This window comes from Eucalyptus grandis, chromosome 2 (assembly GCF_016545825.1).
Source record: "Eucalyptus grandis isolate ANBG69807.140 chromosome 2, ASM1654582v1, whole genome shotgun sequence".
Lineage (NCBI taxonomy): Eukaryota > Viridiplantae > Streptophyta > Magnoliopsida > Myrtales > Myrtaceae > Eucalyptus > Eucalyptus grandis.
Window position 1 is genome coordinate 6,690,558 of NC_052613.1, and position 27,335 is coordinate 6,717,892.

At 41.7% G+C, this 27,335-nt stretch overlaps 5 protein-coding genes and 1 long non-coding RNA gene across 8 annotated transcripts; 4 read left to right on the forward strand and 2 right to left on the reverse strand.

Annotated features, from left to right (window-relative positions):
• The first annotated feature begins 934 nt into the window (after positions 1–934).
• On the forward strand, positions 935–3,513 carry LOC108957210. Its single transcript, XR_001983703.2, has 2 exons — positions 935–1,782; positions 1,872–3,513. It is a non-coding gene; the product is annotated as an uncharacterized LOC108957210 (long non-coding RNA).
• Positions 3,514–6,572: 3,059 nt separating this feature from the next.
• Positions 6,573–6,905, forward strand: LOC104419848 (probable calcium-binding protein CML45). Its single transcript, XM_010031645.3, has one exon. It carries the CDS (start codon positions 6,573–6,575, stop codon positions 6,903–6,905), a length of 333 nt encoding a protein of 110 aa, XP_010029947.2.
• Positions 6,906–9,223: 2,318 nt separating this feature from the next.
• LOC104419857 (putative lipoate-protein ligase A) lies at positions 9,224–14,183 on the forward strand. The gene is given in 7 exon segments (XM_010031706.3): positions 9,224–9,580; positions 9,709–9,749; positions 10,497–10,801; positions 10,804–10,831; positions 11,889–12,127; positions 13,276–13,424; positions 13,754–14,183. Coding segments are annotated over 5 exon segments (810 nt in total). The 5' UTR covers positions 9,224–9,580; positions 9,709–9,749; positions 10,497–10,653; the 3' UTR covers positions 14,000–14,183.
• Positions 14,184–15,566: 1,383 nt separating this feature from the next.
• LOC104419901 (agamous-like MADS-box protein AGL65) lies at positions 15,567–21,897 on the forward strand. 3 transcript variants are annotated; one of them, XM_039307287.1, is made up of 14 exons: positions 15,567–15,756; positions 15,959–16,198; positions 16,241–16,265; positions 16,520–16,704; positions 18,516–18,575; positions 18,674–18,692; positions 18,790–18,854; positions 18,946–18,961; positions 19,067–19,128; positions 19,610–19,706; positions 19,958–20,005; positions 20,184–20,311; positions 20,532–20,982; positions 21,503–21,897. In XM_039307287.1, the coding sequence occupies exons 4-14, from the start codon at positions 16,520–16,522 to the stop codon at positions 21,512–21,514; spliced, it is 1,143 nt and encodes a 380-aa protein (XP_039163221.1). In that variant the 5' UTR covers positions 15,567–15,756; positions 15,959–16,198; positions 16,241–16,265; the 3' UTR covers positions 21,515–21,897. The 3 variants fall into 3 exon arrangements, with proteins under 3 accessions (XP_039163221.1, XP_010030035.2, XP_039163220.1); XM_039307286.1 differs by lacking the exon at positions 16,241–16,265 and having other exon boundaries at positions 15,568–15,756; positions 15,959–16,217; XM_010031733.3 differs by lacking the exons at positions 15,959–16,198; positions 16,241–16,265.
• A 72-nt stretch (positions 21,898–21,969) lies between these two features.
• LOC104419910 (chlorophyll a-b binding protein 4, chloroplastic) lies at positions 21,970–23,550 on the reverse strand. The gene is made up of 3 exons (XM_010031744.3): positions 23,257–23,550; positions 22,399–22,814; positions 21,970–22,301 (listed from the first exon to the last, which is right to left on the reverse strand). Exons 1-3 carry the CDS (start codon positions 23,463–23,465, stop codon positions 22,165–22,167), a joined length of 762 nt encoding a protein of 253 aa, XP_010030046.2. The 5' UTR covers positions 23,466–23,550; the 3' UTR covers positions 21,970–22,164.
• A 623-nt stretch (positions 23,551–24,173) lies between these two features.
• Positions 24,174–25,914, reverse strand: LOC104419919 (expansin-A15). The gene is made up of 4 exons (XM_010031755.3): positions 25,860–25,914; positions 25,630–25,775; positions 25,036–25,348; positions 24,174–24,866 (listed from the first exon to the last, which is right to left on the reverse strand). Exons 2-4 carry the CDS (start codon positions 25,754–25,756, stop codon positions 24,560–24,562), a joined length of 747 nt encoding a protein of 248 aa, XP_010030057.1. The 5' UTR covers positions 25,757–25,775; positions 25,860–25,914; the 3' UTR covers positions 24,174–24,559.
• Positions 25,915–27,335: the final 1,421 nt, after the last annotated feature.

Sequence of the window (27,335 nt, forward strand, 5' to 3'; positions counted from 1 at the left end):
AACCGTTTGTAACCATTGATTGTGGATTATAAATAGCAACATCATACTCATTGTCATAGACACCTAATCAATCATAAAACTCAATGTTCTTTACAAATTTATCTTTATCTTTCAATTTACACAGCCGGACATGATTTTTCCCATTGTCTGTACCAATTCTCTTATCATTTACTTTCTTGTTCAAAATCAACAAAGAACCCTTCACAACCTTTATTGTTTCACTTATAGATCCATCCATATTTTTAAAGGTTCTTCGTTAGTAACTCATTGACAAGACAGATGTCGTACCACCTGATCTCCAAGGAAGGGATGGCAATGGACCACGCATACAAGGTTGGCAGGCCATGGCCAGTGGAGGAGGTGAGGGTGAAGATTTGGTCGGGACAGGCCTTGCAAGTGATTGTGGGAAGGGATGCTCTGATTGCCAAGGTAAGGTTGTCGAGGACTTATAAGGCGAGGATGACCAAGACCATGGCTTTGGTGAACCGAGGTAGCATGATCACAGTCAAAGTGCCCAAGTGGGACTCCCCTTGGAAGTGGCACAAGGACATTAAATTTAGGTTCAAAACTACTCACATTAAGATTTTGAAAAATAATTGAGGAATAGTATTTTGTCCGCAATGCCACCACATGTCACGCCACAACAGAAAGGGAGGACAAGGATGGAGACGGTGGCTTATAATGTTAGTCGAATCGAGATATTTGAATATCCATATAAAACAAAGTTTATTAGCAGTGGATTAATGTATTCATTTCGTGACCCGTGAGTTTAGTGTATAAGAGGCATAATTAAGTGTTGATTTGAACATGTGCTTTTCATATTAATTTTGTACGGTTTTAGTCTAAGCAATTTTTTATAAATTTTTTTATAACTTTCAAAACGGTGGCCAACCCTAGCTCCGCACTGATTCACATTTCCTTTTTCCACAACCTTCCCTGGTCAACGTTTTCGTGTCACTTTCCAACCTCTCTCTGTCAAGAAACCAGGAAATTTCCCCGTCTATTTCCATTAATGGCTTTCGTGATTCCGATGCGGTTCTGACAGGGACAATAAAGATTTCCTAATTCGAGGCCTGCTCAGGAATCCAAACCCCCGAACTTTCTCCCCTCAACGTCACCGTGCAAGTTCCTGGAAGTTTCCCCAGAAGCGTGAACGTCCACGCACGCCGCTGCGTAGTTTCTTCCCCAGTTTCGCGAAGAACAAGACTTCTAGCTCTTCTGTCGTCTTTCTCGGTCTTCTTCTGTTCTACACGCCCAAACCCATGGAGTTTCTTCCGATGAATTCCGCACCCCGGAGTCAATGAGACGGCTCTCGTTCAGCGGTCGTCGCACCACCGTACTCAAGTTGTTGTCGCGGCCCGTCGCCCTGCGCAGAACCGTCTTCGTCAAACACGGAGCGGAACAGAGACCGACGTTCGCCGCGGACGCTGGTGGCGAACCAGTCGGCGATCGGCGAGTGGACCAATCGGCCATCACTGCTTGCTGGGTTTCGCTCAACTCAGTCCAGTCGGGTGGGGCAGAGGTCGCTCGTCGTCGTCGTCGAATGTCTCAAATCGTCATGGATTTCGTCGAATTAGATGGTGTCAGCTTTCAACGAGATTCGATCGGATCGTGCGGCAAGCAACTGGCCATCGAAGCTCCCTCATCCTCCAGACTCGCAGCCTTGGAGCTTACGGTGGGTGAGTAGAAACAGAGACAGGCGAAGCATCCGTTTTATACGAGGTTCTTCAGTGAGCTGCAAAGTCTTCCTCGGAGAACCTCGCCCCGCGCCACGTCTGCCAGGTCGGTCGTTTCTTGCCGATAAACTGTAAAAATGGGTCTTGATTCATTCTAGATTTGCCTATTGATTTCCGCTCTGCTTCGTTTCATAGTCGTGCTTGGTATAGCGCGCCGCCGTTCACCGCCGAGCGGATCTCCGTCCGTGTTTACACGTGACGCCGACCTTCATCGCAATTCCGGAGAACATGGGCCGGCGAGGTATTGGCTGATCTACTGTTTTAATCGTGCGGTACGTTCGGTTAAAGTCTCGAATGAGGATTTTCTGGTGTGAGCAGCCACTGGAGTGTTGGAGATTTTGGCTTTAAATGATTTGGTTACTTGAAATTTCTGCTGATTGAGTGAGCTACTGGAGGCGAGCAGAAAGGACGAACAAAGGAGAAAAGAGAGGAGGAAAAGTAGAAGGTAGATGATAAATAAAGATGAGAAAGTACTTGACATAAAAAACTATATATAAAAAAAGATATGTAATAAGAAAGATTAAAAAATAAAACATTAGATTGCATTTAGGTGTTCCATGACTAGTTTCATTATCGTCGTATTAGAATTTGTCATTCACTATGTAGATCAACAAATTTACATTTATTAATTTAGTACGCATTTGTTTTTATGAACCGCTCACAAGGTCATGTTCCTGGGCGTAATAACAAAACCCTGATTAATCTTGCCCAGTATGGCTCGAGTAATTTGTCATTCTTGACATATATGCAGTTTATCTGCTTTTATTTGTTATTGCTTGGTTGTTTATTTTTATTGCTTGAGTGCTATGCAAGGTCATCTTGCTTCCACATGTTAGAAGGTTTCGGTAATAAGATTGATGGAGATCACACTATAAACGTTTTCATAGAGAGATAAGGTATTGAAAGAGCGTTACATTAATTTGGCATAGCCAAGTATTATATTTAGAATCTTAGATTTGTGGGAGTAAGGCGTACCCTAGCATGTTACTCGAGCTCCTATGTGGCCTCTATTAGGTTAGTGGCAGCTGTTAAAGTAAAAATAATTTTCACAATTAATCAAGGAAATCAAGTTGCGATTGGTAGGATTTGAGAGAGTCCAACTAAGCACAACCGCCACCTTACATTCACCCTTGCTTGGCAATCCATCAAACCTTCCTTGGGGTTCGCCTCATAAGGGTCACAACAATGAGCGTGTGGCGTCCCTTTCCATCTCCTCACCTGACTATGCCTCATCCTGGGGCGAGCTAGGGATGACATTGTAGCACCTAGTCTCCGAGGAAGAGATGAAGATCAAATATGTGTACAAGATGGATAGGACTTGGCTGGAAGAGTAGATGAGGGTGGACATTATGAGGGGATGGGACTTGCAAGTGACCGCCGAAGCATCGATGCTTCATCGGTCAAGGTGAGGTTGCCGGGGAATCGTAAGACGAGGGTGAGCAGGACCGTGGCTTCAATGAACTGCGATGTTTTGATCACAGTTAGTACCATTATGCTAACACATTAGATTCAAATTGGAGACTAAGCACATTGAGATTTCCTCCTCCTTCCCCTCCCCCAATGCCACGTATTGTCACACCGAGTTTGATGTCGCATCGACAGGATGGGAGGTGGAGGATCGAGATGGAAGGGGTGGCAAGAGACATCTGACTTGCAAAATATTTTAGTTTATATCAATATTAGTCAAATCGAAATGTTTGGATATTTACATAAAAAAAAGTTCATAAATTGTAAATTAATGTGCGATTTAGTGACAAAGTGGTGTGAGTTTAGTGTATGAGGGGCAATATTGAGTGTTTTCTTTCTTTTTCTTTTCCTTTTCTTGGGTTTTTTTGTGTTTGTTTTTTTTTTTTTGGGGGCGGGGGCGGGGGCGATCAACATTGAGTGTTTATTTGAATGATTGTTTTTCATAAATCATGTACTGTTTTATTTTTTCCTAAAATATGGTAACCATTTGCATTTCTTGCAACTTTATTGAATATCATAATTTATAAATTCACATTTTTAAACATTTTTTTGACTACTTAAGGTGAAATGGTGGCCCAAGCCAATTGTGCCCAGACCCGGCATGTTGGCCAGCACAATCCTATGATGAACCCTTACAACACAACACGACACAACAAGCGCACAAAATGTGAACATAAATATGTCAATGAACACAATGGTGATATAATTCAAATGGAGATGTGGAATTTTATCGAGAATTCTTCATCTGCATTGAAACTCCACCATTGGCGTTGCAACCACTCGATTCAACCACAGCAAGTCTTTTTAAATGAATGGTACCATTTGCATTTCTTGCAACTTTTATTGAATATCATAATTTATAAATTCACATTTTTAAATATTTTGTAACTACTTAAGGTGAAATAGTGGCCTAGGCCAATTGCGCCCAGACCTAGCATGTTGGCCAGCACAATCCTATGACAAACCCTTACAACACAACACGATACAACAAGCGCACAAATGTGAACATAAATATGCCAATGAACACAATGGTGTTATAATTCAAATGGAGATGTGGAATTTTATCGAGAATTCTTCATCTGCATTGAAACTCCACCATCCGCATTGCAACCACTCGATTCAACCACGGCGAGTCTCTTTAAATGAATGATACTCTCACTTATCCTAGTCATTAACTGTTAATGAGTCTTAGGGCCTATTTCTTGCGGCCCTAGCTACACAACATGCACATAAAATATGAACATGAATATATGCCGATGAACACATTGATGACGTAATTCAAAATGAGAGGTGGAGTTTTATCAAGAATTCTTCATTTGCATTGAAACTCCACACAACCACTCAATTCACTATTAAACTGCCATGAGTCTCGTCGAAAGAATGGCACTCTCACTTATCCCGGTCTATCATTGTCAATGAGTCTTAGGGCCCGCATCTTTCCTGCTTTGGCTACACAACACGAACATAAAATGTGAGCATGAATATATGCCGATGAACACATTGGTGATGTAATTTAAAAGGAGAGGTGGAACTTCATTGAGAATTATTCATCTGCATTGAAACTCCACCATTCTCATTGCAACCACTCGATTCACCATTAAACCGCTATGAGTCCCATTGAAAGAATGGCACTATCACTTCTCCTAGTCTCTTATTATCAATGAGTCTTAGGCCCGCTTCTTTCCAACCCTAGCTACACAACAGACATAAAATGCAAAATGACTATATGCCAATGAACACATTGATGAAGTAATTAAGAGAGAGGTGGAATTTTACCAAGAATTCTTCATCCGCATTGAAACTCCACCATTCTCGTTGCAACCACCCAATTCACCATTAAATAGCCATGAGTTTCATTGAATATATGGCACTCTCAGTCTCACTTATCCTAATGATTTATTGTCAATTAGTTTTAAGGTATGTTTGTTCACTAAAAACTTCTTGTTGCTAGAAAATATTTTCCAGAAATTCAATTTCAAATAAAGTAAACCATTTCATGGCATTTGTTTATGTTGAAAAGAAGATGAAAAGCTTGGTTTCATGGTATTTAATAAAAGGTTAAAACACCAAAAGTAGCTTGTATTGTTAGAATTGACATTTGATAACTAAGAAGCTGGAATCGACGTCTTCTTTGTTTATTCTGTAATCTATCATAATCACAGGAATTACAAAGAAGAGATAGAGCAGAGAAGATAAGAACAAAAAAGGAAAATGAATTCCTTCTCATCCGAAGAGGAAATGGTTTTTACCAAACCAACCTTGTTTCGGTCCATGGAATTGTCTTCCATTGATCAGATAGTTTCCGATTATCCAAACGCTGAAAAGTCCGAACGACAATTTCTCGACAATGGTCCTTTCATCGACCAAATCGGCCTTTGATGAACGGAAACAATTGACTTGCACCTGAAATCGATCGGTCAACGTTCGAGTCTCTTCTAACCCCTCCATCAAGGAAACCCAAGTAAATTTCCACGTCTATTTCCAATGGCTTTTCTCGATTCCGATGCCTGGTCCGGACAAGGACAAAAACGCTGTTCCCACTCCTAGGCCGGCGCAACATATAAAAACTAACACACACGTAGCATATTCCGAACCGCCAAGCTCTCCTCCTTCGTCAACATCACCCAGCAACTTCCTGGAAGCTCCGTTGACGACCCAGGATAGTGTAAACAAAGCGACCTTATTGCATTAAAGAAGCAAGAAGAAGGCCTCCACCCCCACCTGCCAGTTGCCGCCCCCAAGCGTTTCTACGCACGCCACAGTGTAGTTTCCCCGCTATTTACACGGAGAAGAAGACTTTTTCCAGCTCCTTCGGCGCTTATATATCCACGCCCCATGTCGCTCCGATCAAAATCGAATCCTTCCTAACAGCTCGAGTCGGTGATCCAAACCCACTCCCGCCTTCTTCCTCCCTTGTCTTGTGTTTCCCTCTGTCTGCATCTCTGGGGCATTCCATTGAACACTGCAGAAGGCCAAAGCTTATGGGCGTTCGAGCCTACAGCTGCAACATCATCCACAGACTGAACAAAAAGACCAGGCGATGGAACACGATCTGGACCCCCTCATCGACCCAGTCCCGCTTTTGGGCATAGTCGCCTTCCTGGTGCTGCTCAATTCGGTAATCTTTCTGCAAGACTACTATTCCTCCCTCCGCTGCCTCGTTCACCTCCCCTGGCTCTTGGTCGTGACGAGACGCGGTTGTTGCGCACGCAATGCAGAAGCGGCCCCAACGGCCCAGGCGACCGATGCCGGCCTGTCCATGAGCCGAGAATCAGGGAGCCATCCCCGCCGGTGGCCCCAGCTCCGGCCCGCTGCAGCCAGAGAGTCCTCCAGGATGAGGGCGCGGCCCTCTCCAGGGGCGAGGTGAAGATGGTGATGGAGAGACTGGGGATCTTCGGCGTCGCCGAGGACCCGGACGGCGAGCAGCTGCCGGAGCGGATCGGGGCGACCGAGATCGCTCGGGTGTTCGACGAGGAAGAGGTGAGCCTGGAGGAGGTGAAGGAGGCATTCTACGTGTTTGACAGGAACTGCGACAGTTTCGTGGACGCCAGAGAGCTAAGGGACGTGCTTCGGGCCCTAGGCTTTGCAGATTTGTCCGAGCCCCAGTGCAGAGATCTGATCAGAGCCTTCGACGAGAACGGGGACGGGCTGATTGATTTCAGGGAATTCACCAAGCTTGTGCAGAGGAGCTTCCGGCAGTAGAAGCCTCGGGGCGGGGCGGAGCCAGCCGTCTGTGTTACATGCATCGGACCTCGACACAGTTGCATGTGGTTTTTTGGAAGCTCGACAAAGGTCCTGATGCAGACCACCTGCATCGGCCCGTGTTCCGGCCGGGTCGAACCAGACGAGCAATGTTGAGATTTCGTATCAAGATGGACGCGTGTGTAGATAGATCGTCCTTTAGATGTTGGTTGATGTTGTTGGATTGAATAAATTATGTCTTCCTTTCCATCTGTTGATGCTGCCCTGGCCCTCCTAACGATGCGAAGCACCCTCGAAACATCGGAAATGTAGTTCATTTTCATATTTTCCTTTTAAGAAACAATGCGAATGAGTTAATAAAAAAACGACAGAAGAAACGTTGATTAATGACCAAATTTCTTTTTCCAAATTTAGCACCTTCAATTCGGACAAGATCGGGCAGGATGAGTACCGTGTATACTCAAGCCGATATTATTGACGCGCAAAGATTTGAAACGATATACTTTGAGCGCATTCAAATTTCAAGCTACTGTGGTCCTTAGATTAAGGATGATTGGTCCCAAACCCGGAACTTGCCTTATTAAAATCAATTCTCAGTTTTTGACATATTTGTACGGAAATTGACCTTGGCACCTACCCCTTTTTTGTTGTTGTTTGGTTCTAGGTCTACTCTAGAACTTATTTTTCTTTAATTATTATATTGGTTTCATTTTTTACAACAATATAATAGGAGCCGCGAGCGAGAGCAAGTCGAGAACAAGTGAGGGTTGCAAGACTCAAACAAGCCACAAGTGAGCAAGGAAAAGGGTAAGTCGCCAACGAGACAGAAAGTAGTAAATTGTCTTGGTGAGGTTGGATTTTTAGGTTTTAAGAAAATGGTTCCAAATTTAGTCCAATTAGTTCTGTTCCCTAGTGGTTCTTTACTCCGAATTGGGAATTGGACCAATTCCAACGGGAATCTAGAAGGGGATCGATTTTTAAGGTGGTCTGATTTGATTCTTGAGTAGAATGATCCACTCACTAGAACTCTGGCATTTTATAGTCTTTTATTTTTAAATTTATGATTGTTCATCCCTACTACACAAATCGAAATTTCTATTTGAATAGTCATTGCACCCCTTTAACAATCAAAGATCGACCTTTGATGAAATATTTTTCAATATTTGGCTCAAATCTCGATTCCTAGAGAAACAAAGGCGTTCTTGACAAGGATTCAACGAGTGACCTCAGCCGCACCCAACTCGATTGGAGCCCTTATGCTAGCAAAGCTCATTTTATTGGAGTTACAGGAGAATTACAAAAGAAAATCCTAAACATTTTATAATTGTACCATTTTAATCATAAATCTTTTGCAATGTGCATAAACCATTGCCCTAACTACCAAGTTAACTCGTCTTCACCACTTATCGACTTAAGCATCGAGAGTTAATCTAGTTCATAAACCTGAATTTCTTGACCCCATTTTCTATGGGTGCTGGTAAGAAGGATCAACACTTTCCGAGAGCTTTTGTATCATATCCAACACTTCAACACGTGTTCAACATGTTCTAACATGCTCCGACACACTTCGACACGTAGTTAATGAGTGTCGGAAAATCCAACATATGGTCAATTTTTCCCGACACGCAAGTTCGAAATTTCGACACGCGATTTTGACATGCATGGGTTCAATTTTAAAAATTTTCAATATTTGAAGGTTCAAAATGTAAATAAGTTCTGACCTAATTGACTCCCTGAATTGCTGCGGAGACGGAGAGACGGTGCGTCCAGTTGGAGCTAGGGCTTGCGGAGAGTTGATTCGGCGGGGTGGCCTCCGCGAAACTCAAGCGCCGCGCACAGCCACAGGGTTTGTCTTCCCCTTATGCTCGGCTGCTTTGATCTGTCTCTCGCGGATCTAGAATCGCGAGCTCCCTCGTCTCAATCGGCTGAAATTTAGTCGATTTCGGACTGGCTTCAACCCGGTGGTTTCCAAGTTTTAATTTTTTGGGAGCTCGTGAATTAGTTCTGGCACCGACTTGATTCCTGAATCAGAGTTTTGCTTGCTGTTAATCGATTGAGCCCCAGTTTCCAATCGCCTTTTGAGTTTGCTTTTGCTTTTGTGTTGCTCTTTTTTCGATGCTATGAAATAACGGATTGCCTGCTTTTGTCACGGGCCGATCGATTGGAACCTCTCGGGTCGACTCGCCCGTGACAAACGTTTCTTGTTCCCTTAGGAGAGAACGATAAAATATTGAGTCTCGTGGTATGAAAATATTCAGTGGTTTGCTCCCACCACGTCAACAGCCGCCGTGGCAAGCATTTTTTTTCTTCCATCGAATTACAGATTGACACATATTTATTGATATGGAATTAAATAAATAAAAAAAGAAATTCTCACATTCCACCGCTTTCTCTCTCTTCCTCCTCCGTCCACACCACCTCAACTCTTGAGCTTTGACCTCCACACGGCCCACCGTCGCCGTCGCCGTCGCCGGCGTCAACGCCGTGTCCAGGCCAACTGCACATCCAAACCGAGTCACCCTTCTCGTCGTCTTCCTCAATTCGTCTTCGGCTTCGTCTTCTTCCCGGCGTCGGCATCTGCTCGTCTTCATCTTCGGCGGTCACCGGCCAGATCTGGTCGCTTAAAGACATCTTGCCTTGTGCCCGGGACGTTAGCCGCCGCACGCCTTGAATCGGTCTGTTTTCTCTTCCTCAAATTATTCCTCTTCCTTGGAAGTCTCCGGCACCTGTTGCATTTGTCTGTTTTGATCTTCTTCTTGATTTCCCTTTTTGGGCCATCTCTCTCTCGGTGCAATCAGACCAGTTCTTGGCGATTCGGACTTCAAAGCCGCGGGCACGTAAAAGGTGAGGTTTTGAACTTTTGATGAACGTCTTTGGCGTTTTTCATTTGTGCCCATTTAATTTCGAGCTGAATCTCGGATGGGAAACATGGTCATCAAGTAGAGCAATGAAGTTGTCGATAGGAAGTTATCTTTTTTTGCCTGCAATCGTCATGTTAATGCGAGGAGAACAGGACCCAATTGAGCGTTGTTGGCGAATTTTATGTTCTTTAAAGATGGTTGCTCTTCGCAACTTGGGATAATGCGTGATCTTTTGCGTTGCGATATGCTCTCGATCGCCTGGTTCTACCGGTTCCTGAATGCTCCTCTTGAAAGCATGGGGAGTGATGGAGCATTAGCGAAACGAAGTTCTCGCTTAGTGACTGTGTTAGAAATTTGGTCTCTTAGGTCATGAGAATCTGAGGTTTGAAATGTGTGTATGGTGTGAAGATTCAATGTAATTAGGTACGAAGTGTTTAGCTGAAAACACTGATAGATTAATTGATTCAGATCTTAAGAAAGACAATATATAAATGGGGGACAAGGCATAAAATGTGCATGGCGATGGCATGTATTCTCCTCATCCATTTACTTTCGTTGTCCCTGATGTTCATCTATTGTCTCACTAGATGTATTTAGTTGCTCTAGTGTCCATCTACCTGCAGATGACTATTTGTATTTTCAAGTTGTCATCTTCTTGAAACATTACTGCTGAAAGTTCTTCTACCAAACAAAGATAAATTTATTGCTGAAAGCCTGCTTTTTGATGTAGAAGAAAACTTGCAAAGCAGGGCAACTTTTTGGAGACTGGAAGGACCATTATGAGCCTGTTTTTGAGCATGTCTCGCTCTATCAATGGTATGGGATTTCTTGTGATGAAATATCCTGCCTATCAAGTGTAGACTTGAGAGGTGTGATCAAAGATCAAAATGACTATACCTCAAAGCCAAAAAATTGGACGTCCATTGATGAACCTTATCAGATTGAGAGGATGGCCTATTCTGCAGCAACTGCATATTGAGGAGCAGTTACTTCGGACCTCATCGGAAAATTGGTGTATTATAAATGATGGCACAGGGAACCTACCATTGTCATGGGTGTTTCTGGGTAAGTTACTGTGGTCACTTTTGGAATGTTTTCACCTAATATCTTTTAGGTGTTCTGTATTTATTGGACTATTGGTTGTGAAGATGATTCATATTTCATTTTCTTTATTAACTTGATATGTGTGGATTGTGACATTTTAAACTGAGAGTTTTCTTGCTTATACTTGGCGTGCTCAAGTTTGGTGTTAAAATATGTTAAATTGTTCTATGATTTATCTAGCCACCTGTGGCAGCGTTTTTAGGAGTATAATGAACTTAGATCCTGTTTTCACCCTAACATTGATCTATCACCATGGAACGTCCTGTTGGACCTGGTGAATCTCTAACACTTCGACATAGTTACAAGATGTTTCCAAATTAGTATGAATTTTAATCATGAATGTGAACAAGCTCGTGCCTGACCTTCTTTGTTACTCAGTTAAGGCTTGGCGTATGGTTGTACTTTATCTTTCTCGAAGCGTTTGAAGTGTTGATAGGTTACAGGGTGCTCATTCATGTTGTATGGCCTGTTAATCTGTCTGCATGTTTAGATTTGTATTGATAACGTTCTGATATCACTTATGGGTGAGTTTGGCAGCATTTTTGTTTCGAGATTCAGTCTCTGAGCAGTGAGCGTTAGAAATATAGAAGAGACAGAACACGTAATTCTTGTTCATTTCTATCAAAAACAACATGGCCTTCTGAAAGCAAGAACTCCTTGGGTTGTTCTAATGTAGAGCCTTCCATCGTGTGGAGTGAAAGAAATGGAGCCAAGAGGAGAGGAAAATTCCTTCCCATGTCTCTGAGACAGATGGGTTACTTAGCAAAAATCTTATGTTAACAAGGATGCCACCATTAATCAGATATTGGCATTGATTCATAAGTTAGATAGGTGGTACCCACTCTGCCTTCTGACGCTAATTCGCCCATGCTGTGCAAATAAAGTTAAGACAACTGTGACTATGAAACTATGTGCACATTTGCACAATGTTGTGATTTATACATGCTTTATACGATGATGAGATGTCTTCTGCTTGGATATAATATAATTTAATAAAGTACATGCATATTTTGCATAGGAAACCTGCCGAACTGCTTGAAATTAAACCAGTGTTACACAATCAGGTACCTGTCATCAAAAGGTTCACTGGGGGAGGCACTGTCATAGTGGATGGTGGGACAATTTTTGTTACTTTCATATGCAACAAGGATGCTGTCCCTGATTTGCAGCCGTATCCTCGACCCATCATGTCTTGGAGCAGCCTAATCTACAATGAAGTGTTCCATGGAGCTGGCGATTTCCACCTCCGTGAGAATGGTATTCACTCTCAAAACATCCAATATGCCCAATTTCTCCTGTATTGCTTGTCAAATGGAATTGTGTTGTGTTTGCCTTTTCAATTTATGGACAATTTGGTTTTTTTACATAGTACTACTTTTTCTTTTTTCTTTTTTTATCATGGACTATTCAAAATAGGCTGTGTTCCGATATTGCTTCTTTCCTTGACTGCAAACGTCTCATCTTACTCATTGGCCTGACTTGGAGGGTTCTAATATGATCTTGTTGCCGAGGGTTGTCATGATGACAAACATTTGACTGGAATAGTTACTATTATAATCTGGTCTCTATCTTTTGTTTACTTTGTTTTCCTTTATATTCTTTTTGAATGACAAAATGAATTTCTTGCTCTTGTTTATCCCTAGTTAGATTGAGCCTTGGCTCAAAGTTCTTGCTCTTGTAAGTCTCTCAAGAAATTTGAGCCTTGGCTCAAAGTTCAGTGCACTTTGATTACAGAAGTCTGATGTGATAAGAGGACCAAACTCAAAGATGTGTAAGCATATATGAATAATTAGGGTGTGTTTGTAACATTTTTGCTCCTCAGAAATAGTTTTATCCATTTCCATTCCTGAGAACAAAGAAGTAGATTTTTTTTTCCTCTTTTTTTCTGTTCTAAATCTAATCCCTGACCATTTTTCTATTCAGGGAACTAATTTTTTTTTTTTCTGTTCTGTGGAACTAAAGAACAAAAAAAGAATAGAAAAACAAGATGGTTACCAAACAAGCCGTTAGTCACCTAAACTTCATATGCTTCGAGGCTTTAATAGTGTCCATGATATAGCAAGAGTCTCCTTTGAGATAACCTTTCTGATGATGTATTAGCTTTTAAATGTTCTTCAACCTCTCCAGAATGTCCTTGCGATGAGTCATATTCAACACTAATGTCATGGATACTTTTGATATCATGGAGTGATTATTTTTCAGCACATCAATTACAATGCAAAGTTTGTTAATACTTACTGGTGCAGTTAGAAGTTATATTCTTTTCTCTTTGATGAGGTTTTTGGTTTTTTTTTCCTTTCCTCCCTTTTGGGGTGGTTAAATGACTAGCTAAATATCTACATGGTTGCAAGTTTTATTTGAAGAACTTATTAAACTCTAATAGTGCATGCCTCTACTGATTCTAGATTACGTTTTTGGCAATCGCAAATTTGGAGGGAATGCACAATCCATCACCAAAGGCCGGTGGATCCATCACACATCTTTCTTGTGGGACTACGAGATCAGAAACATGGCTTATCTGAAGCTTCCTTCACGTGCTCCTGAATATCGATCGGTATGCTAAGTATTCACTCAATTTCTTGTTTCTCAATCTGCTCTCCTGTCAGCCCAATAACCAGAACATCCAGGCTGGACCAAAGAACAATTCAAATTTATTCTTGGTTGCCAAACACTTTTAGCCACATCAAAGAAAATAAGTCGAAACTGCAACAAGTCAATTTTTGAAACATTTGCCATTATTTCCCCCCATTCCTAGGCAGACTCTGTAAATGATTGTCTTACTTTTTCCAATATAATTTCACTTACGCTGGCTTGTTCTATGAGGGTACGATTCTAAATAGAAGCAATTGGATTACTAAATTGAGCTGCATGCTTCCTCTTTAGGCAAGGGACCATTTGGAATTTATATGTCGCATGAAGGACTACATATCAAGGTCAGATTTCATCGACGGAACAATAAGGGCACTTGGAACCCATTTTTCTGTGGAATCTGAGGAGATGGAAGCAATTCAATCTGGGCGGAGTACAAAGTTTTCCCCCTCGTCCAGGCTACTGACGGCACAAGAAATAGAATCAGCATTATGCGAATTAGAGTCTCGGAAGTCTGTTGCTTGTTCCTCATCTCCATGACAATTTACTGATGCTGTTTCTTCTACCAAACTATTTATTGATTTTCCTAATGCGCGAGTTCCAATTGTATGATTCTTTTCCGTGTACTGAGATTTGCAGCTGTCATTGTAAATTGAACTCGGTCATTAGACTTTCTGAATTCGAAACCGGTAAAATAAACTGAAAAGCATTTACCTTTTTTCAATTTGGCTTGTCACTCTGATGCTGGAGTGTGGAGAGAGCTTTTGGATGTGGTCTTGCAAGTTTGTTTTCGGGGTGGTCATTGATACTGCAATGCTCGTGAGTCTTCTGTGGGTTGCTGTTCGTTGTCGCCTATCAAATCTTTTTATGCTCTTAGAACATATCTGAGTCTGAAACATGTTCTCACAGCTTTCCAATCCTTGATCAACTTTGAAGAGGAGTGAACTGAACTCGTATTTGTTGATGTCAATAGAATCAAGAAATGCTTCATGTTTGCAGAATCATGGATCAAGCAATACTTGTTTCCTAGTTCATCTTTTCTGCCTTGGCGATTGCCGAGGATCAGGCGAATTCACATTCAGACTCAGAGCGCTACCATGATCACTAGGCTGCAAATTAATCTCGATATACCTTAGATAGTCCTATATGTTTGTCATGGCTTTTCTGTTGACTATCTTTGTCCTGAAAGAGGAGGTTCTTTCATTCTTTGTTCTTCAGATAAAAACCTTTACATACACAATGCATCATTTAGCAACACAAAACACATGACATCCACTAATTTCACGCATGGAATGCACAATGTTATGTGATTTTAGCAAGAATAAGGTACGGGTTGCACAATTGAATGAAACCTAGAAATCTTGCCCACAGAGTAGAATGTAGAGGTGAGCATCGACTGGTCAAGATTCCAAGGCTGAAACCTACTTAGGAAGTGGTGTCCCATTGTTCGCCAATCTAAACATGCATCGCACACAATTAAAATGCATGTATAACACATGATGAATACAATAGAAAAGAGTAATAATATAGTAAATGTGTGTTGGATTATGCTAAAAAAACTCTTTTTCATGGTAAATTGAAGGATTTTATTTGTGGTGAATATGTATAACATTTTATGATTAAAACAAACACTTTTGCACATATGAAAAATCAAACACGGTCTTGAACGTGAAGAAATAACAATACAACCCCTTTACCAATATATAGTGCAACAGTAATACCTCATCATAAAAACTTGATCTTTTTGGACAAGACAAAATTCAGGCCGGTTCTAACTCTTTGGAACCAACTGTTGTAAGGTTGAGATTTAATTCTGAATCAAAAACTGAACTCGCTCGGAACCGATCACCTCCTAGTAGAAGTAGAAGGTGGGATAGATAGTCGCACCCTTCCCTCCATAATTTTCAACCGTCAGTAAAAACCTCTGATCCTCCATCCAGACAATGCAAGATACAGGAGATTAAGGATTTCTTTTTATAGTCCAAGGTAGGATTTTTTTGCCCCTCATTTTTCGAGAAGATGCCATTAACGGTCGCATGTAAACAGGGGAGGGGGGTTTACTGTCACCGTCAGAATTCGTTCCAGCGGAGATCCCGTTCTCTTCATCCGCCCGCTCGGACAGTAAAACCTCCATCTCTCCTGTCTCTCTCTCTCTCTCTCTCCTTTCTCTCTCTTCTCTCTCTCTCTTTATATACCGACGCACGCACGCGAGCACTCGCGCTCTGCGAAACAAACTTGGTTGGCTCGGCTCGTTCCCACGACCGAAATCCCAGCTTGTCCCTTCAACTGCAAATCTTGTAAGCTGCAACACCCATTTCCTTCTTCCTCTCCTTCTTCTTCCATCTTCTCCTTCCCATTCTGTTTTCTTTCTTTGGGGTGCATTTCGTTTGGGAATTTGGATTAATCCCGTGCCTGTGCCTGTGCGTGTGTCTGTGCCTGTGTCCTTATCTTTTGCTGAAGCTTTCTTGGTGCTCTTCTTTCCCTCTTCTTGATCGACAGACCCACGTATCCATCCCTTTGTGTGCTTTTCTTGTTCTGGGTTCGCTGTTGCTCGTGATCTTTCGAGAGTTCCGCGACAGAGGAAAACAGGGTTCGAATCTTTTCGGGCAATTAATTTCCTCTCGAGTGGGGATCGCAAGAAGAAGGAAGAAGAAGGGGAAATTCATAGTTGTCCGGATGCTATCTTCCGCGTTCTAGAGATTCGTGTCGACGGGCTCTTTCTTTCTATGATCACAAGTTGTTGGTTTTCGTAGTCAAGGTAAAGTATTGCATCGGAAAAGGGAAAAGGGAGATTTCTTTCAAGACCGTGAGCGTTAATACTTATTGGCTTCTTTTCAAATTTGTCGTTCACGCGTAAGGTTATACTGGAGCTTTTAGATGTTAGGAGCTAGCTTAACCTATATTAATCTGAGCAATGAATGATGCGTTTGTGGGATAATTTTATTTCTTCAGGATAGATAATAGGAATCTGGGGTATTATTGAATTAAAGGGTTCCTTGAAGTTTACAAGCATATAATGGAAAGGAAGAATTTTTTGAGGTCCTGTTGGTTAATTTGCAGATGGGTAGAGTTAAGCTAAAGATAAAGAGACTTGAGAACAGTAGCAACAGGCACGTGACTTACTCAAAGAGAAGAACTGGCATCTTGAAGAAAGCGAAGGAATTATCTATATTGTGCGACATCGACATTGTCCTCTTGATGTTCTCTCCAACAGATAAGCCCACATTGTTTCATGGAGAACGCAGGTAATCTAGGGACCAATATCATTGGTAGTTTCTCTCATCAATAGCAGATTCAGTTGCATAGTTAGATCTCCTACCATATTTTATGTTTAGAACCTGGTGGTTTGCATCTTGGATCTTGGAACATTTTATCTCCTTTATCTGGATAAATAGGATGTCCCACCTTCATCGGTCATATTGAGGTTAATATCACCAGGCATCACTGTACTTTTGCCTGAAAGTCAAAATGGTCCATCTACTCTTTTCCGGTTCAAAACCATCCCTCTACTACTTGAAATGCTTCACATTAGTCCATCGTTATACCTTTTCTATTGCCAATCATTTTTTACTGACATGGTCAAGCAGATTGCTGATTTTTGACATTTGAGTATACTTATCCTATCATAATTTGCAAAGCTTCTTTTAGTTGGCGCAACAGGTGCCACATCAGCAACATAAAAATTAAACGCAGTTATGGCCGGTTGAGCTTCATCGAGCTCAGGGCCAGGGTGCTCAAGCTTCTATGAGCTCCTGGCCGAGGGTGCCAGATCTTTGCGCTCGCGGCCATGGCCGCTCATGCTTTGTTGAGCTTGAGAGCCATGGCTGCTTGAGCTTTGTGCTTGCGGTCATGGTAGTGAATTGTGATCATGAGTGAGTATTTACTAGTGAGAGGTTTTTCATTCTTGGAGGGGTTGGATTATGTGGGTTTTGGTTTGGATTTGATGGGTTTTAAGTTGAAGAAGAAGAAGTTAAGTGCTGAGAGAGAGATTGTCAAGGGAAAAATATCCACACAGCAAATTTCTAACGGCGTTATCGCCAATAGTCAAATTTCTGTCATTGGCCTGATTTACAATGACCGGTGCACCTTTAAAAATATAGAGGGATGGTAGTGAAAAAAAAAAAAAAACAGTCGGGGGGCGATTATGATTTTCAGGCAAAAGTACATGGATCATTGGTAATATTAACCCATTATGTTGTGTTAAACTAGGGGTCATATGATGTTCACACGTTTTTTCCTTGTTAGTCTTTTAGTTTTTGGTGTATGCTAACATTTGTCAAAAGTGGACAACGTAATCTTAAAAGCAATTGTAGTCTTTCTAGATGATTGGTCATCCTTCAGATTAATGGGCATCAGCATGATGCTTCAATTATGTGTTCTATTAGTATGACCTTGTCAAGATTATGTTGGATATTAAGCACTTCACACGGATGCATCCATCTAATGGGTCTATATAACTTGTGAAAATTGAGCCAAAAGGGATGCTATGTAGTTAGAGTAGAAATGGGTGGTTGCACATTGGAAAATGTCCATCCTGTATGCATTTTGATACAATTTCTCTCTTCATTTCACATTGGGTAAGTAACTATTATCTATGTTTAAAGGCTGCTCAAAGCCTACATCTCATACAAGATTTTCATTTGAACTTAATTGTAGCTGCGATAATGTTTGACCCTATGAATCTGGTTGTGATAAATTGTTCTCATTCATAGCCTGATACTTTACGGAGAAAATGCATTTTTCTTTATAAAGTTGTTGTCTTTAAATTTTACACTATGGCTTGGTTCTTTGACATATTTATTGTCAGGATCCTTATTGGCTGTTTCATTTTCATGTTTATTTCATAATGACATGGTATTCTGCTGTGAGGCAAGTCTCTGAAATTTGAGCATAATGGAGAGTGAAGGCTATGTGTGATTTATGAAGCAATATTTTATGGATTGCAAGTGTACCTTCCTTTTGGAAAATAATGATGTGATTGAAGTGTTAAGTACGTGGCATCATGACCACTTTTCATTATCTGCTGAAAAAACTTGCTGCATGCCTTTGGTTTCAGCAACATCGATGAGGTCATTGCGAAGTTTGCTCAGTTAACTCCTCAGGAAAGGGCAAAAAGGTGGCATTCATGCACTGTTTTTCTTCTTATTGGATTTTCGTCTTACCTAGCTATGTTAATCTAACTAGTTTATCATGATTTTTCCCCCAACTGGACAGGAAGTTGGAGAGCCTTGAAGTAAGACTTTTCACAATCAACTTCCCTAGAAGATAAAAAGTGCTGTCTTTTGTGGGTCAAATTTGTTCATCCTCCAATTTATCTTGTATATATGTAGGTTCTGAAGAAAACCTTTAAGAAGTTGGATCATGATGTCAATATACAAGACTTCCTTGGTACAAGGTTCGTAATTACTTTTGAGAAGTGTGCGGAATATCTTCTGCATAATACTTAAGAGAGTAGTAATGATTCTGTTGTTTCATTCTCTTTGCAGCAATCAAACAGTTGAGGTATCAAGTCATTGCTAGCATTAGTGGTATTCGTGAGGTGCTGGAATTTTCTCTGCAAGGCCTACTGCATAAATAAACTTACTTGATTGTAAATGCTGTGTACAGGAAATGACTAATCAAGTAAGGCTGCTGCAGAGTCAGCTAGCTGAAACGCAAAAGAGATTGAGGTGCAAAATTTGGAGCTTTTTGTTTTAAAGTATCTGTTCCACTTTTATCCAAGTTGATATTTATTGTGTGACGCCCACATGTTGGATCCTGTTGCTGCTATCGTCTTCCTTTAGTCTATCATAATATTAATTTTGTGTATTGCTTCAGTCATTGTTTGACCTGTTAAATCATAGTCATAAGTAGTGTATCGAATCTTTCAATGAAATCGTAGTTGAATGAATTTACCATGTATATAAAAAAGTGGGTGAGTGATGTGGAAACCTACTCACATCCCTCAGATGTAGGATGTTTGTGTTTGTATCTAGATGAGATGTTAACATCCAGATGGCAAATGTGGTGAGCTTGATCTTTCTACCTGGTTGGGTACTTTAGTTAATATTTGGGTATGGATCACAATAAGTTGCAACACCATGAAAGATCATGAAAGAAATCTGTGTATTTTCATTTTGCTAAGTCCACTCCTCTGCGCCATTGTTTCAGCTGCTGGAGGAATCCGGAGAAGATTGATGATATAGAACAACTCAGGCAGATGGAAGATTCGCTTAGAGCCTCTATAAACCACATCCGACAACATAAGGTATATTACTTAGATTACAAAGTCTGAATCATTTTCTAGGCTACAGTCACTCACCTTGCAATTAAAATGCTTATTTTCCATATTATGCAGTGTCGTTTTTTTGGCAAAAAGGAAAGAAAAAATTCGAACTTTCCAAAACTAAAGCTATCTGGAGAAAACAGAATTTTGAGACTCTAAACTAGAATGACCTTTGGCCAATTATGTTTTAACAAGCGGTGGTTTTATACAAAATACTTGTATCTTCTCACCAGGAAAATGTTGGAAAGCATCAAACTATGTCATTGGAGCGGACAAATCAGGTAACAAGTTTGTGATGCAATGGAATTTCTGTGCGAGTGCACACCTGTGAGTGCATGCGGGTGTATTGAAGTCTTATACTTTTGAATGAGGGATGCACTCTTTACATCCTTGCACTGCTGACTTGTCAGAGATATGTTGGTTTCATTGTGATCTTACACAAAGTAATTTCTGTCGCAGTTTGAAAATGCTATGCCTTTACCTTTCATTATGGGTGGGATGCCAGAAGCACAGCCTTTATCCTGGCTTCCAATGAATGAGAACCAACACTTGCTATTCCAAAACGACCCTCACTATCTTCCTGAAGGGTGAGTCTCTTCTTTACAAGTAAATTTAGAAGCCTAGCCAACAATATTTTTTGTCTTGTGAATGTGCATGATTTATGAACTTCACCAACGAGGTATCATCTCTGATGCTACTGTTGAAATTCAGGATCTAGATTTGTATTTGCTGATTGATTTGATGAAGTTATCTGGTATGAGTTAGTTAAAATCCATTACCCAAGGACTTGATGTGACATTTCCGCAGACCCATTGACGGCTCCACAGATGTCTCCCTCCCAGGGTGCTCTGCTTACTTTGGAGTGGATAGGCACCCTGATATAGGAAATTTAGGGCAAGTTCAAAATATGGTACAAGAAGGCTGTATTTTGAATGAGTTGAACAGGAATGGATGCTTGAGTCTCCAAGTTGGTGAACAATATCCATATGCTCCATATGGCAACCTAACTTTACCAGAGGATAGGAAAATGAAACAAGAGATGGGAATGAACTTCCAAGGACACCATGTAGATTATCAAGTCGCAAGCAATAAGATGGAACAAGAGATAGAAATGAGCTTACAAGGACATCCCATAGATTATCCAGTTACAAGCAATATTGAACTCCAGAGGCCAATATATGACAATGGGCATCATCCTTGGTGTTCAGCTCCTGCCCCCTGTGGAATTGCTATGTATAACGGAAACACCTTCAATCAGGTGAGTCATTTGACCATTTTGTTCTATTCAAGTTCAACTCTTATAGTTGCTAGTCAGATGAATCGTTACATAATGCGCTTCCTTTGTATTGATCTAGATTTTCTTGCAATTTGCTGAAATAGATTTTAAAGTTTCCATCCACACTAGCAACATTTGGGCTCCATCTATACATCTGTTTCTTCTGTATTTTTGGTCTCATTCAAATAACTCATCTTGTATATACTCTTCATTTGCTTGAAAATGCAAGTTCGTGTGCCCATCAATCTCAATTTTTCTCAAGTTGTGTGTGCATATATGTTCGCATATACACGCAGTCAGGTCATGTGTCATTAGCAATCAGAATTGTGTCCTTTTGCTAGTGTCTTGTCACTTGGGATAAGTCAAGCAACTCTACATTGCATCATTGTGTTCAATAGAGATGACCTCTCTTTGTCCATCATTTCTCTCTATTAAAATACTTGCATTTATTATTTGGCTATCGTGAACCTCGGCTATAACTCTTCTCTTTACTACCTTGCAGCAATCCGATTGACGATGTTCACAAGTCTGCCTTGTTTCTCCTATACTGAGACTGGTGGCTGAAGGCATATCGATTTGCATCAGAGTTCAAGTTTTTCTCCAAATAAGTACTCTGATGCTGGATTGAAGTGCACGGGTATGAGATGGAAACTTGTTTCATGAAGAGAAACCCAAGATATCACGTGGCGGCAGTCCTTTTTGTAATTTCAGCTGCAGGATTTGTACATAATGTAAGACACAATATAGGAGCACAGGTTCATACACTTTGTAGGTGGGATGGTTTTTCCAATTCATCCCTATTTCTCCGTTGTATACCAATCCCAAAGAAATTTCTCTTTTTCACTGTAAATGAAACTTTGCCAGAAAGAATGAATGTAAGGATGCATAAATTCATCATCCCTGTTTCTTGTTCTGATTGTAACACTCTTTTTTCATTTGATGACTCGGCCGGTGGCCTTAGATTGGGTATTGAAAATAACCTTGCATGAAAAGATTGATTGCTAGATCAGTCACCTTGTACAGAGGAATTCTTTTTACACAGATGTCCAATATATATCACTCATAAACACCATCTGATCATCATGCTAAACAAACCAGGAAAAGCAAACTGGTCTCTCTCTCTCTCTCTCTCTCTTTCTCTCTCTCTCTGGCCTAGAAATGTACTTAGTAGCCCCTGAGTGTTTGGACTATGGTGTTGTGCCATGGGTCTGAAAGGTGCTGCACTAGGTTTTCAAATGGTCCCTTCCCTGTCACGTTGTGTTGCACCACAAACCCCAAAAATGCCAACATTGCCAATCTCCCTGCAAACCCAATCAAGAGACAAGTTTGTTAGAATTCAAGTGAAAATTCATGTGTCGTAACCCTGCGAGCACTGATGCTGTTTTTAAAAACTCTCACCATTGGCGAGCTCCTTCTCCTTAGCTTCAAGAGTGGGAGCGAAGTTGAGGGGGTTGAAGATGCCACCGGGGTAGCCCACTTCATTAGGGGGCAAGCTGTACTGCTTGAAGATCGGGTCCTGGTTGACGCTCCCCGGGTTCTTTATGTCCTGCCATCTCCGGATCTCGACGTAGTGGAACAGGATGAACTCGATCACAAACAGGGTTGAGGAGGATGCAAAGTACTCAGCCTTCCCAGCGTCGTACCAGGCGGGCACGTTGATGATGCCGATCTTGGTGAAGACTTCCGGGAGCAGCATCCCTGCAACACCAAGCATTGCCCACCGGCCATTGACGAGCTCCGCTTGGACAAACCATCTCAGGTTCTCCGGGTCCTCAGCAAGACCGAGCGGGTCGAACCCATTGTCGCCTGGAAGACTGAACATAGACATCTATGAGTTTTGAATCCCTGATAGTTGGATCTCTAATTCCAGGAACTATTTTCAATCTGAATTAAGGGACAGCAACTTTCTCAAGCCGAACAAAGTTCTTTATAACTATACTATAGACATCTTGCCTTTTAATCTGTATAATTTGATTTTCTATGGCATGTCTCTCCCATGCAAAACTCGAAAGGTTGAATTGCTGCTATTTTTTTTTTTTTCACTTAACTAAGTGTCACATGGCCAATGCATCATATGTTTAATAATTTGTCATGTAACATTGAAAAAAAAAATCATTGGACCCGTGTCTGAACTGAAGACCAGACTGTCCTCGTAGATTACAATATGATAATGATCTAGCACTTAAATATAATGTAGTTCTGGGACATCTTACAAGGAATGAAAGATTATGGAAGCTTATATAGTCGAATCAGTACCTTCCATTGAGGTAACCTGGTGAGGCTAGACCAGGCAACCATTCACCTTTCTTGGCCTCAACCTTGAGAGAAGCAGGGGATGAAGTGGATGGCAAGGCCTTGATGCTGACCTCTCTGTTCAATTTACCCGACGAGCCGGTCAAGAACCGGGTCTTCGACGAGCAAGGCCGGAACACGGCGGCTGAGGCCTGTGTGGTGACTGTGGCCATCTTCTTCTCCAACCCAAGGGCTGTGTGTATTGAGCTAAAAATGAGAGTTGGAGTTTTTAGGAGCTTGAGAGGAAGATGCCTGTTTTTGCATGCCCTTTGTAATTTGATTTCATCGCAATTCATGTGGCTCTCGTGCAACGTCGAAAGTGGACGGTTGGTTTTTGGTGGCGTTGGGGACCCAACGGCTGAGATGGGCTGCGGGTGGGGGATCGACCAATGGCAGGGCTTGGTTCTTATCCTTTTATCTGATTGCAATATCTCCATTGATCTGTTTCTTTGCTTCTGTTGGATGTGAAAGATTCCGTGGGGCCGCTTCTGTGGCACACATGATTTAGATTTCTTGATTCCAAGATATCATGAAAATTAACAATATTTGCACTAAACTAAAGCCCACGCTCCAAGAAAAGTCCATAAGTCCAAATTTGATGGCTTGACTTTTCTTGATAATTTGGAAATGCTGGGCTGAGAGAACCCCAAATTCAAGATTGGGCTCATTGTTGTAGCAGAACTGTTTGCTGGGCTAATGTATGCTTCTTTTGGAGGCCTTGATATGCCATATTATTGCGAGAGAGAGAGAGAGAGAGAGAGAGAGAGAGAACCCCAAATTCAAGATTGGGCTGATTGTAGAGAGAGACAGAGAGACACCATACTTTATATTCCAAACTGACCAGCCAGAAACCAAGAGCTGGCTTTTACAGTTCAGTGCTCAACAAACCATGACTCGACATTTGAAAAGGCAAAACAATAGGCTCATTACAATACTCCATCCATGGTAACTTCACCAGTGGATGACACACAATACAACACAACCAGATAATGAAAAGACTGTTGACTCATGAAGGGTGGCAACATTACTCAGCACCCCCACCACAGCCATCTTTACTGTTCTGTTCTGTTCTTTAAAGTAGACCAGAACTGAATAGACAAGGCCTTAGTTGTCACATGATAAAGGCCATTCTAAAATAAACCTGTCATCATGTCTTAATTTGCATGACTGCCCCCTATGGGCTTCTAGTACTAACTACACAATTCTTGTCCTGATTGAACCCTAAACTACTAGCGAAGCCTGGAGGGACTAGACATCGTGCTCAAATTCACACGAACTGCCGGCCGGCGAAGGTCTGGCCAAAGGACCAATTGGGGGGTGCCACGTTGTTGGAGACCACAGTCCGGCCATCACTGGTGGTGACCGAAAAGGAGAGGCTCTGTCCGTCGAGGTTCGAATTGCTCTGCCAGTTCTGGCCCCAGTTCCGGGACATGGGTTGCCAGCCGGTCCGCGAGCCCTTGATCGAAACAGAGCGGACGTCCCCTGCACCTCCAACGTTGGTGATCAGGACCAAGTTGAAATAGGAGTGACCATTGATGGTGAATCTGATGCCTCCCTTCTTTTGACATGGTACCCTACCACATGAAACATTGAAAAGATTAGCTGTGCCAATAAATTCTTCAATTGTTTAGTATATCTATGCAATTATGTGTAACATCATGAATTCAAATTTAAAATCAAAGCTCCCATAACTTTTCACACAGAATTAAATTGAATTAATACAGAGCGTGATAAATTGGCAACCTCCTATAAGCCACAGGGACAATCCCAGAGCTGTACTGGGCAATCTGCTGGAACACTGGCTGGGAGAGATCGAAGTGATGGAGAGGTGGGTTGCACCAGCCGCCGGCATTGTTGGGGAGCGCATTGTTCGGCGGGCAGAAGTTGGTGGCGGTGACCACAATCGAGGCCGGGTTGCACCACCGTGGGTCGTTGACGCACTTGATCTCGAAGCAGGCCCCGCAGCTCAGCCCGCTGTTGAACAGGGCAGTGCTCAGGGCTGCTGTGTTCGTGCCGTAGCCCTGGCTGTACAAGTTCCCGTAGCCACAAGCCCCGCCTTGCCACAACAGAAAGCATTGTCAAATTGAATTTATTGCCTCAGTATATCGTTTCAATTTTGTCAAATGGCTCTCATTAAACTAATGCAATGCAATGCGTGTATGACTTAAGCCCACAGGGCTGATTTTATGGATCGACAAGCGCGAATAAAATCTTCCTGTGCGACCATTAGCAGAATGACTAAAACTCATCGTGTAAAGAGTTATGTCCCGTTACATTCGGCTACATAACCGATTATTTCGCCAAAATTGAACATATTCAAAAGAACTAGTTAAGTACCCATTGTGCCAGAAGCGTCGCCGCCGCCGTAGAAGGTCGCATGCGCATCGATCCAGCCATCACCATATCCATGAACAGATGAGCCCAAACAGAGCAATCCCACCAAGAGCACCCCAAGAAAAGCCATTCTTTTTCCTTATCCCTGCCTGTTTGTGCATGCAGAAAAGGATGGTTAGATAGCATTCACGTAAAACTAAGCAAATTAAGGTGTCTTGAGGGAAGGGACAAACCCTAGAGAGGCTGCTGAATTCTGATGGACTAAGGAGGGAGGAGGAGCAGTTGGTGTGCTGTGAAGCAAAACAGGAGGGTTGAGAAGGGGAATATATAGAAGTGCTGCTGGAGTTGCAGAAAGCGCTTCCCAAGGCAACTGTCTCTTTTCCTCTCTTTTCCTTTTCCCTTTTTTTATTATTTTTTTTTAATCCTGTTCCCGTTGAGGTGGGGACCTTAAACCGCCAAATGCGATGGGTGTTCTTGTCCGTGCCAAAACGAGAGCTACGTCTTTTCTGACCACGTGGTTACGGTGGTCTCTCGGATGATTACATGTTGATGATTTGCATTCATGTGATCCCATTCATAAATTGGTCAGAAAAGGACTGTTCTGCGGGGTTTGGTTGGTTTTTTCTTGGTTTTGCTCCCCTTCTTGTGCAGTTCCTTCCTCAGAGGTAAAAGCTGTGAAAAAAGTCCACTTCTCGTTCCAAAGCAATCTCATGAAAAAGAGTCCCACTTTTACAGCATCTTGACTTCAAGAGGTGATTCCAATGCTGTGGGATTTTAACACCTAAATATCGTTTGTTTTGGCCCATCTCAAACCGGGTTATCGTCTCATACCGGGTTTAGTCCGTCTTATACTGAGCCTTGTAGTTTTAACAAATAAGTAGGGCACTTTCCCGGGAGATTACCCATTTTAGGAGTGCTCCCACCTAAGAAGATTTAACTTTAGAATTCAAAAACTAAGCATTGCCATCGGTCAAAAGACGCCTCCGTGTATTACTTCCAGTTTTCACATATATATTCCATAATCATTTTTCTCTATGTTTGGTGTAAAGTTCGGTTCAATCGGGCCAAAGTTCAATTCAATCTGACCACATTCGCTATCTTAGAAGCATATTAAGAGCCACTCTTTGTCCTGGATCCTCTAGCCCTGGTGACTATTCCCCATCTTCGTCAGCCCGGTCATTACAAAAGCATTATTTGATGCATAAGACAGCTTTCTGTGTCTTCACACAACATGATCTCTTCGATATCATAGCTGCTCAAACTTCATCATGCCAAGAGTTTTTACCTCGCCGCCATGAGAAGAGGTGTCGGCAGAGAACCAACCCTTATGTTCCCCAGAGACAGTTATAGCCGATGGACCGCAGACTTACATTTCCCATGCCCTAAGCACAGATACTTCAACCTTTTCCAATGCATTTCGAGTTCCAACTTTTTGTGAGGAAGCTAACTATTCCAGAAAATCATGAACAACATACATTTATATACATAGAGGGAGACATTAACTATAGCGTATACACATAAAATACACAAATACTTTGGCTTTGTTTATTTTGTAAAAAAAATAAATGATTTGAAAATATTTTCTTGAAAATGATTATTTGTTTCACTTAAAATAAGCAATCAATAGAAGATGTTTTTATTATCGATAACAATTTATGTCTAAATACTTTAGTGGACAATGGAATATTTTCTTTTTTTCATTTTTATAA

Excerpts from the sequence above, each read along its gene's own strand:
- LOC104419901 (XM_039307287.1), top strand. The coding sequence starts at position 16,520 with ATGGGTAGAGTTAAGCTAAAGATAAAGAGACTTGAGAACAGTAGCAAC. Across the intron at positions 19,129-19,609 it reads GAAACGCAAAAGAGATTGAG|CTGCTGGAGGAATCCGGAGA; the intron begins GTGCAAAATTTG and ends CCATTGTTTCAG. Across the intron at positions 20,006-20,183 it reads CATTGGAGCGGACAAATCAG|TTTGAAAATGCTATGCCTTT; the intron begins GTAACAAGTTTG and ends TTTCTGTCGCAG.
- LOC104419848 (XM_010031645.3), top strand. The coding sequence starts at position 6,573 with ATGGTGATGGAGAGACTGGGGATCTTCGGCGTCGCCGAGGACCCGGAC.
- LOC104419910 (XM_010031744.3), bottom strand. The coding sequence starts at position 23,465 with ATGGCCACAGTCACCACACAGGCCTCAGCCGCCGTGTTCCGGCCTTGC. Across the intron at positions 22,815-23,256 it reads CCAGGTTACCTCAATGGAAG|TCTTCCAGGCGACAATGGGT; the intron begins GTACTGATTCGA and ends GTCTATGTTCAG. Across the intron at positions 22,302-22,398 it reads GGAGAAGGAGCTCGCCAATG|GGAGATTGGCAATGTTGGCA; the intron begins GTGAGAGTTTTT and ends TTGGGTTTGCAG.
- LOC104419919 (XM_010031755.3), bottom strand. The coding sequence starts at position 25,756 with ATGGCTTTTCTTGGGGTGCTCTTGGTGGGATTGCTCTGTTTGGGCTCA. Across the intron at positions 25,349-25,629 it reads CGACGCTTCTGGCACAATGG|GCGGGGCTTGTGGCTACGGG; the intron begins GTACTTAACTAG and ends TGTTGTGGCAAG. Across the intron at positions 24,867-25,035 it reads GTCCCTGTGGCTTATAGGAG|GGTACCATGTCAAAAGAAGG; the intron begins GTTGCCAATTTA and ends TTCATGTGGTAG.